At 50.9% G+C, this 10,295-nt stretch overlaps 1 protein-coding gene and 1 long non-coding RNA gene across 3 annotated transcripts in view; one reads left to right on the plus strand and one right to left on the minus strand.

Moving 5' to 3' along the window:
* The window catches only part of LOC115279026, an 8,321-nt gene extending 6,942 nt beyond the window's left edge, over window positions 1–1,379 (minus strand). Inside the window, exon 1 of the long non-coding RNA XR_003903163.1 lies at window positions 155–1,379. This is a non-coding gene — a long non-coding RNA (uncharacterized LOC115279026). The remainder of the gene's footprint in view (window positions 1–154) is intronic.
* On the plus strand, window positions 1,223–7,252 carry TRIB1 (tribbles pseudokinase 1). Of its 2 annotated transcripts, none has more exons than XM_029923531.1 (3): window positions 1,223–1,440; window positions 2,121–2,413; window positions 4,854–7,252. In XM_029923531.1, exons 2-3 carry the CDS (start codon window positions 2,259–2,261, stop codon window positions 5,317–5,319), a joined length of 621 nt encoding a protein of 206 aa, XP_029779391.1. In that variant the 5' UTR covers window positions 1,223–1,440; window positions 2,121–2,258; the 3' UTR covers window positions 5,320–7,252. The 2 variants fall into 2 exon arrangements, with proteins under 2 accessions (XP_029779391.1, XP_029779390.1); XM_029923530.1 differs by lacking the exon at window positions 1,223–1,440 and adding an exon at window positions 1,495–1,891.
* Window positions 7,253–10,295: the final 3,043 nt, after the last annotated feature.

Below are 10,295 nucleotides of genomic sequence, written 5' to 3' on the forward strand. Positions count from 1 at the left end.
GGAGCGCGCCGGGGCCCAGCCGCATCGCCGACTACCTGCTGCTGCCCCTGGCGGAGCGCGAGCATGTGTCCCGGGCGCTGTGCATCCACACCGGCCGCGAGCTGCGCTGCAAGGTAGGCGTCCCTCCCACCCCCCACCCCGGGTCGGGACCCACCGGGGCGGTGCGGGGACGCGGTAGCCCGCAGAGGTGCTTGGGGTCTCGGCCTCGGGTGCCACCTGCGGTGACTTGAGCGTGGTAGGCGGCCTTTGGTCGGGCTCCCCCTTTGGGGGATTGAGGAGTTTCGGACCGAGGGGTGTAATGGGGACTCTGCGGGCAAGAGGAAGTGCGGTGTTCGGTGGCTTTATCTCCGTTCTTGCCTTAGCGCCCGGTTTAGCGCACGGCGTTCCAAATAAGTTGTGGAATTGAAATGGATTCCAGGGCCATGCCATTCCCCTTCTCTCATTCTCCTCGCTCTCCCCGCCCCTTGTCCTGGAAGGACGCCTTGCAGTGGGTGCCTCCTTGGAGCTTGGAGCAGCTGGCGGCTCTCTTGCTGGGGTTTCAAGGCACCCGGGCTCAGCAGTGGGTGATGAGGGAGTGGGAGGACCGTGTCAGGCTCGGGTCTTGGGGATTCCGGCTTGAACCCTCACTTGGGCTGAGAACCTCATCTCCGACCCCCCAATCCCGACCCCAGAGAGTGGTCTGGGGTGGTCTTCCAGCCAGGGCGGGGGATTTGTCTGGCGCAGAAGTGTTGCAAAGCCCACATCGGCCAGGAACCTTCGCTTCCATTCATGTCTTTATTTTCCGGCCAGCGATTCTCTTCTGAACCTGAGCGATTTCTTTCCGGAGGAGATAGCACTTCTAGAAACAGGATCCTCCCGCGTGCTCCTCCGGCGCCCAAAGACACAGAACATTTCCCACAGCCCAGCCTTTGCGAGCCTGACCCGCGTCTCGGACCCCCCCAAAGAGCTTCCGGGCTGCTCCTTTTCAACCCCGAAAAGATAGGGGTCGCTCCTCAGTTGAAGTTGCTCTTGGGTTTTCCGCAACTCACCTGAACTCCACCCGCGTTTCCCCTCCCTGGGCTTGCTGCTGCCACCTACTGTTCGGCCTGAATGAAATTCCAAATGCGATCTCAAGCCCAGGAGAAAGAGGGGGCAATCTTTTCTTCTAGGGCACCGGGGCTAAGAGCGGTTTGGGGCAGGGTGGGGTGAGAGGGAGGGGGGCGGCAGAGAGATTTTTCTAGCTGGTGCCAGGGCAGCCAGGCCTCAGAGGTGGGGTGGGTCTGGCCATTGTGCAACCCCTTCCAGTTCCTCTGAGCAGATAATAGCTGAATCCAGATGGTGACAGCCCATGTGTCACCGTTTCCAGTTGAGTCTAGGATATGAGTAACCGGACTAAACAAAAGGCCCTTAAAGAGACCAGCTAGCTTCTGAGAGGAGATACTACCCATTTCCCTGGTGAAGGTGGGGCCAAGGAGGGGGGCAGTGGGGGGGGGAGATAAACAAACAAATGAAAAACCCTTGGAGAATGTCCCATACCCTCCTGCGACAATTTTAACTCAAGGCTGCTTATACCTGAGTCAGACTGTAGGCAGGTTGTTTAAGGCTGTGTTGTCACAGTCTTTTCTGCGAGTCATCTGTTCCTTCTGACTAATGGCAGATCTTCGTGTTCCCCAGCCCCTCCAATCTTCTACTTGGAGTTTGCAGCCTGGCCACCTTCTGTGCTCTCTGTGTGCTGAGCACTTTGGGTCTGCAGAAGTCGTGCATTTTCAGGGACGGCTTTTCAGCTCCTGGAGATCCCGGAGAGGGGCCACCTTCTGTGGGGGCTACTTCCTGGCCTGCAAGCAAGGGAGGGCCGCGGAGGGCGGGGGCTGTAGGGCCTAGCTCTCCTGTGCGGATGGCCTCGGGAAAGGAGGTAACGTGTGTAGACGACAGGTCTTTAAACCATCCGTGTGGAAACCCAGTGATAATTTGCTAGCCCAGAGCTCTAGATGCTGCCGGTCTGGGGTGTTAGAGGCAGGTGGGGCGGGAATGAAAGGAGCCTTGCGGTGGAGCAAAGCCCAGAGATCGCGAGCCACAGTCGGGGGTGTAGAAGGCAGCCTCTGCTTTCCCAGCCTCCTAAATGGGTCCCCGTCTCTCTGCAGGTGTTTCCCATTAAACACTACCAGGACAAAATCAGGCCTTACATCCAGCTGCCGTCACACAGGAATATCACCGGCATCGTGGAGGTGATCCTTGGGGAAACCAAGGCCTATGTCTTCTTTGACAAGGACTTTGGGGACATGCACTCCTATGTGCGAAGCCGGAAGAGGCTGCGGGAAGAGGAGGCCGCCCGGCTCTTCAAGCAGATTGTTTCCGCAGTGGCCCACTGCCACCAGTCGGCCATCGTGCTTGGGGACCTGAAACTTAGGAAATTTGTCTTCTCCACGGAGGAGAGGTGAGCGGCCCCCGCGGCTCCTCTTGTGGCCTTCCAGGGCACGGTTAGGTGCAGTGAGGTGCAGAGTTCAAATCAAAGCCAAGGGCTCAGTTGTCCCAGGCTTAGTATTTAGAAGTCCTCTCCTGAGGAGCCGTGGCCAAGGTTGGTTTATTCTGCACTCTCGTGGATGTGGCCCGGGGACACCTTGGTACTTCTTTCTGGGGGATGTCACATGGTGACAGGATGACCTCCCCCCTTCCACTCCAGGATCCAGTTTATTCCCCATTGTTGTCAGAACGGTCAGTTCTTCTGGGGTATGGATGCCACCCTGCCTGTCACAACCTGACCCCTAAAGGAAGTTGTCACATCCTTGCTTCTACCAAGCAGGACTTTTTGTTGTTTTTTTTTGTACCTAGAAAGTATCACAGAGCTAAACTGTTGTCTTTGCAGAATTGTGCCCTTCTCCTCTGTACCGTATTCCTGTTCCCTTTCAGGCTGGCTGCCCAGTCCTTTCTTCACATCGTCTGGTGACTCTTTAGACCTCTTGTGTGGGTACATCTTCAGAAAATAGCCACATTGAATAATAAATGGAAGTTGGCTGGAATTGGTGGCTAAGTATAGATCATGACTTACCTCCTAAAGGACAAGATGAGCTTGAGAATAAGAGAATAATGAGACACTGAGATTCAGAGTTGTGGTTTCAGACCAGGGAATTCAGGAAGCTGCAGGAGATAAAGCTCACCTGATTTTAAGAGTGGGCTACATCCCTGTGGAGAGGTTAAGAGCAAGAATACTCTTGTAGAATTGTAGATGGGCGTGCATGATTCTTGCAGTAGCTTCCCATGCGGGGCTTTCCCCAACCTGTGCACTATTACCCTTACCTCCAGATTGTAGGAAGGAGCGCCGGGTTGAGTTGCCATAAAGCCTGGTTTTGTACCTGACCTTGCAATACTTATTGGAACATACCGATTAGCAAAGAAAAGCCGAGTGTTTGCAATGGAGAAGTTTCCAATTCCTGGAACATGCTTCTCTGATATGTTGATGTTTTCTGAAACATGCCTTACACACCTCCTTACCAGCTTTTGAAATCCGCATTGCACAGGCGACTGTCATGTGCACGGAGTTTGGCAACCCGAGGGTTAAGCAATGGCAGGCTGACGCTGTTCGTGTAAGCAGCACAGGTGCAGGGTTTTAGTGCTACAGCAGCCAATCAGGGGCAGACAGTGCGGGTTGAGTCATATTTTCCGTTTACAGAACCAATGGGTATTTTACATAACGACGGGGAGGTCAGGCTGAGGACATACCGAAGTTAGCACATGTATACTACACTCCAGGGAACAGGAAGGCAGGAAGGAAAAAAAAACACACACACAACAGCCAGACCTTTGAGAGGAAAAGAAATTGACCCATTAGCCGGTACCAAATGTTTGCATTTGACTTTACCACAAGTGACTTGCTGAAACGGGGTGATTTCAGAGAAGCAGGAAAGAGGATAAGGTCCCCCCTCCCACGTGGCTCTGGCTTTGGGGGGGACCCGTGAACCGTGGGTGACTGGATCTGAATAAGGAGGCACCTGCACCTCTACAAGAGAGACTCTGATGAAAGATGTTTCAGACTTCAGCTGTTACCTAGACAGAGACCCCCCCCCCAACCATGGAGAGTAAATCTGCTCGGGTGTTGAGGTCCCATCCGTGTGTATGGATGTCTGCAGGCCCCGCATCCTTGGAATCCATCAGCCACTTCTGTTTGCTCACATAACCTCTTGGTCCAGGCCAAGTGCTCTTTGCAATTAAAACACCCCGAGAAATGTCATTAACATTCCTGGCCCCTTTCTCATCAAGTTGTTACGACCTGAGCCCAGGTGGACAGAGTTCCCTTTGTGTGTGTGTGTCAGCCTGACATATGTGCATAATAGCAGTGACTTTGGGTCCCGTGTTCCGTAATGCCAAGCGTGGGCCCACGTAGCCCTGGCAGTTGAATGGATGAAGAATAAGATGGGCCTGTAGGATGCATGGAGTGGTGGGGGGAGGGAGAGGGCTGAAGAAATAGGATACTCTGTTCTTCCCTGATGGCTTTTGTAGAAAATGTCAGCAATTCCCCCGGGGACCAGCTCCCACTTCTGCAATGTGAACTTTGTAAATTGTGTAACCCTATTAGGATATCTCTTCTAAGCTCCAGCATAATGAATAGTATTTGGGGCTTTGCATCATACCCTCCCTCCCCAGGCTCGCTCGCTCTCTCTCTCTCTCTCTCGATACTTAGCAAATGTTTATTGCAGTTTGTACTGGCTTGTGAAATCCTGAGTCCTGGGTGGCGGTTGCAGGGTACTGTTCACTGGATGAAGGGGTAGATGGCATTCCTTGGGCCCTTGCCTTCAGTGCCTGTGGGCACTGTTAATAGAGGAGGCCTTGTTTTTCATAGCCGCTGATCTGGAAGTAATAGCTTGTTTCCTCTCCTGCAGAAGCCAGCTCAGACTGGAAAGTCTAGAAGATACGCACATAATCAAGGGGGAAGATGACGCTCTGTCGGACAAGCATGGCTGCCCAGCCTACGTGAGCCCCGAGATCCTCAACACCACGGGGACCTACTCCGGAAAGGCGGCTGACGTTTGGAGCCTGGGGGTGATGCTCTACACCCTTTTAGTGGGACGATACCCTTTCCATGACTCAGACCCCAGTGCCCTCTTCTCCAAAATCCGCCGCGGACAGTTCTGCATTCCTGACCACGTTTCCCCCAAAGCCAGATGCCTCATCCGTAGCCTCCTGAGACGGGAGCCTTCCGAGAGACTCACCGCCCCCGAGATCTTACTCCATCCCTGGTTCGAGTCGGTCTTGGAACCTGGATACGTCGACTCAGAAATAGGAACTTCAGACCAGATTGTTCCAGAGTACCAGGAGGACAGTGACATTAGTTCCTTCTTCTGCTAATCCCAAAACCTCAGAAACCTCAATTCTCACACAGAGCATTTCCATTTCTAAAGATGGACAGGCCTCTCGGCACGGTGCCAGCCAGACACGTGACGGCGCAGAGACTGTAGCTGCTGACCTCAGCGTGCCCCCCCGCTCACTTACTTGTTGTGAGGAGTGACTGTCGGTCGAGCATCGCACACTCTGAACGGCTGCCCTTAAGGAACCCTCACCAACCATCCCACTGTCCGATGCTGGGGTGGGGGGGTGGGGGCTAGGGTTCTGCATCATCGTAGGTGACAGAGTATGGAGATATTCTACAGCGTGTGTGGTCAAGTGAAAGGAACTCTAAATTTTAAAGGGAGAGGAAGTGAGTTGCACAGTGGCATTCTGGGCAATAACCATATTTTTAACAGGGTGACAAAATCATTTGGGCCAATGAACCTGCCATCTTCGAACTTGTCTTTGGGAGCTAGATGGTCGCTACCCCAGCTTCTCTGTTGGAAAGTTCCTTTTTTTTTTTCTTTTTTTGGTTTGGTTTAACACACACCCCCTTTCTTTCACACTCAAGTTACCAATGACCGTGCTCCGTTTTTGGAGCAGAGTGTTGGAGGACCCTGCCTGAACCGCGAACCCAGACTCGATCCTCCGTTTCCTGCCAAGACCTCATTTGCACTGATGCCTTCTATCTGACCTTGAAACTTCCCCGTCATTGCTGTTAAAGCACTTACCAGCTAACCTGGGAGGAGTTTCACGAGAGATTCAAACTCCTTGGCTATTTCAGAACGCTGAGCTCAGAGAGACTGCAGATTTGTAACGATAATTTGAGCACTCGGAAACCGTTCGCTTGGTTGGGTCCCCTGAAACGGGTCAGCCTGTATCCATTTTTCTCCTCAAGACCATCTCAGGGTGGAGCATTTTGCCGAGGAGGAGAAAGATAGGGGGACTCCCTCGCCTCTCCCAAGAGCAAATGGTACACATCTTTGTGCTTCAGAGAAAGTGGATTTTGGATCGTCTTCGACGATCCTCAGACCCACTTGCATCCCCTTCATGGATATGGTCTGCCTCTGGCGTTATGTTACGTCTGCAGTTTTGCATGATGGCTTGTTACTATTTTAAATTTGATGTGGTTTATGAATACATCTCTATAATCAGCATCCGGAGTGAAATAGCCCCAAATCTTTAAAGTCGGAAGAGACTTTCAAAGTATCTGGTCCAACGTTTTCCTCTTTCTGCCGTCTCCCAACCCTCCCCCTCCAACTTCCTCTTCCTTCAGGTGGGAATCCAGCTTCTGTTTGAATGCCTCCAGAGATGGGAACTCACTACCTACGAAAGATGTCACTTCACAGAGCAACTGCAAAACTCGCATTAAGAAAACAACCAAGAACCCACGAGATATCTGTAAATGTCTCAGTACTGAAATCAGGTGGTTAAACGGGTAAACCAAACATACTGTATTTCGAGAAATGGCACCAGAGATGGGCAGGTCATCTTTAAGGGCTACGCCTTGGCAAACAACTAACCTGTGTTGTGAGAATGTTGTGTATACCTCACGTACTGTGTACTTTGTATATATATTTTGCCTTTTATACCTATCGTCCGATATGTGTTGTTGTTTTGGCTCGGAGGCTTGGTTTGTTGTCTGTGTCTGTCTGAATAACCCGCGTGTCTAGAACCACGTGAAATGTGAATGATCATGGGCGATGTTAGCTTGACAGAATCATGGGACTCGGAGAAGAGGAGGGCAGAGGCCTCGTGTCGCACTAACACGCTCGTGGTTGCTCCACTGTTGTATCTGTGACACGGTGCCCGGCTGAGGACTCCGGGCGGGCTGGGGCTTCTGCTGGGAAAGCTCGAAACACTAGATCCTTCCTGTACATGTGTATCTCTGTGAACGGTGAGACGACCGTTTCCGACTTGTAGAGACATTTTAATAAATCGGGTTTCGTAAATAGGCGCAGTGCATTTTTTTGGAGTCCTAATCTGCCTTTGCCCGGCGCAGTTTTCATGCTGGGGATGCAAAGGTCTCTGGCCTCAGGGTTTGGAATATCACCGGGGAAACGCAGAAGTAGACGATTATTATGAACGACCTTCGGCAGAGATGAACCCATTCACGTCCTCCACTGAAGTGGGCAAATTCGTTTTGATGGGTGAAGCCCGTTTGGTGGAATCAGGTAGGTGGGGGCCCTTGGTTGATATGGAGCCAAGAAACATTAAAGAGGAGCAAACATAAACAAGCCTTGAGTTGGAAGAATCCCTCTGGCTTTTTTTTTTTTGATGAAAGCTACAGACACTTAGAAAAGTATAGACGTGGAAATCTATCAGAATCTTGTTAGAGGGCTGCGTGGGGCCCCGAAGGCATCCCAGGCTTCCTGTGGGGACACCAGCCTTCCCTGTGCCCCCACCCCCTTTCCGGGGCATTCGACTTCATTAAAATGGCCAATGGAGGCATTTCCTTTTTTCCCCCTGTAAGTGTAAAAATGGAAATAAAGGGTGGAAAAACTAAAGCGACGGTATTTTGAATCACAACGGTAAAGAGAGAAAGGATTTTTATTAGGTTAATAGCTTCACTATTCCATCAGAATTGATTTTAAATGAAGTAAATCAGCATCGAGAGTGATTTAAAAAAACACTTTAGGTTGTAAAGCGTAACAAGTCTGCAGAAAAATGTACCTGAAAGTGTTTAGCTCTGAATTTTCACAAACTGAGCATGAAGAGACAGTGTGGCAGGATCTGGCTGGATCCAGAACACCGAATACGGCCAGGATCCCAGGACCGCCTCCCGGGCCTGCTTCCGGGCCCTCTCGGTTCCTGTTGGCTGCCCCTGCCCCCTCCCCGCCCATCACTCCCATGGGGCAGAATTGAAACTCCTCTTTTAACGGTAAAACTTAGAATGGAATGAATGAGCTTGGGGTTTAAATGACAGTCATACAGAAGTTACAGATGACACGATTGCCTTTTTCTAGGACTCAGGCTGAGATCACCCAAGGAAGGAGACCTACGACACCAAAGTAAATGCAACTCAGGCCTCATGACCCAGGAACTTAAGAGAAATGGAAAAAACACACCAGAAGCAGCGCGGGGGAAATGGCCAAATGCCTGAGTAGCTTAGAAACTAGGAAGCTGGGGGTTGGTCTGGGGCCATCCCGGGAATAGGACCCTTAAACTCCAAGTTCCCGAAGCCTCTGAATCTGAGCTGCCATGTCTCCTTGCTCCCTCGAATCCAGACGGAGCCCGGCCGAGCTCCCCCGGCACACTGGCATACTTTGGACTTCCCTGAGCTTTTTAATCTAAGTATTTCAAAACACTTTGCAAGCAATTAAGGTTACAACACCTCTGAGTACTGCTGTTACATGCACCGAATGCAGAGAAATATGGGTCAGGATTGGCTGGGATGGCATGTAATGCCACAGATACATTAATCTCTTCAAAGGTAGGAACAAATCTGGGGCGATTTCACCCAGTCACATTATAGACGTTTGGAATGAGAGCGTGGGAGCGCTGGCTGGGAAGCTGATCACTTTTAAGTCCCTTTGTGTCCTCAATGAATGAGTGAATCCTTCAAGTAACATCTTCACTACCTTTTACCCATAGAGAACTTTCTAGAAGTGTTATTCTTTTCCTCCCCCACCCGTTTCCCTTCCCCCTTTTATATTCACAGAAGCTGAGTGAAACAGGCAGGTCAAATATTATTTGCTCCATTTTGTAGATGAGAACACTGAGGCGCGAGTGCCTTTCAGTAGCTACTCAGGAGTAAGCAGCTTGGAGCTGGAACTTGAACTTGGATCTTTGGACTCCGTGCTCAATGTTGTTGTTGTGTCTGCACACTGCCCCATAAAGTCTTCTGGTAGAATGACGATTAGAGAACGGGGTTTGAGATGGATACAAATATGGAAACTTGGGGCGCCTGGGTGGCTCAGTTGGTTAAATGTCCGGCTTCCAGCTTCGGCTCAGGTCATGATCTCACAGTTCATGGGTCTGAGCCCTGCGTTGGGCTCTGTGCTGACAGCTAGCTCAGAGCCTGGAGCCTGCTTCGGATTCTGTGATCCCTCTCACTCTGACCCTCCCCTGCTCATGGTGTCTCTCTCTGTCTCTCAAAAATAAATAAAATAAAATAAAATAAAATAAAATAAAATAAAATAAAAACAATAACAAAAACAACAAAAACAAATATGGAGCCTTTGGCTCCATTTGCCTCTTCAAAACAACTCAGCACATCAGCCTTAAAGGTGGCAGCACCGCCCAAGATGAGAGATACCTAACTGACCAAACCCTTCCTGTGCGCCTACCATGTGCCAGGCACTGTAGACCCTTGGGAAACAGATGACCCCACCTCAGTCCTACTTGGTCACGAAATGGGAGGCTCCCTGGGGTCAGGGACTGTGACAGTCTGGTTCACCCTGACTCTCCAGAGCCCGGCGCAGTGTTTGCCGCAAGAAAGGTGTCCAATGTCAACACGGATGGATAGTGGATGGATGGATGGGGGTTGGATGCGTGTGTTCCCGCAACTCAGGGAACCACGAGCGAGGAAGCAGACATCTTGTGACTGGGGTGCCGTTCTAACTCTGAACCCCTTCTGCTATCTGACCTTGAAGAAGCAGGTCTGCCACTGTAGTTCTTATTTGCTCACCTTTATTTATTTATACTTGAGAGAGAGAGAGAGAGAGAGAGAGAGCGAGCGAGCATGGGTGAGGGAGAGGAGCAGAGGGAGAGAGAATCGTAAGCAGGATCCATCCATGCTCAGTGGCAATCCCACGACCCTGAGTCTGAAATCCAGAATCGGGTGCTCAACCAACTGAGTCACCCAGGCACCCCTTTATTTGCTTATCTTTCTATGGGAATGAGACTCCTTGATTTCTTCTGTCCCTTCACCTGCTGTTTTGTGAAATCAGAACGGTTCTATGATTCTATGAAAATAGGTCCTATAAGGATGCTTGTCAGACTGACCATGGGGATAGTATTGTGCTTCCTTTAAAATAACACAGCAGAGTGATTGG

The sequence above is a fragment of the Suricata suricatta genome, chromosome 15, assembly GCF_006229205.1.
Source record: "Suricata suricatta isolate VVHF042 chromosome 15, meerkat_22Aug2017_6uvM2_HiC, whole genome shotgun sequence".
Taxonomy (NCBI): Eukaryota; Metazoa; Chordata; class Mammalia; order Carnivora; family Herpestidae; genus Suricata; species Suricata suricatta.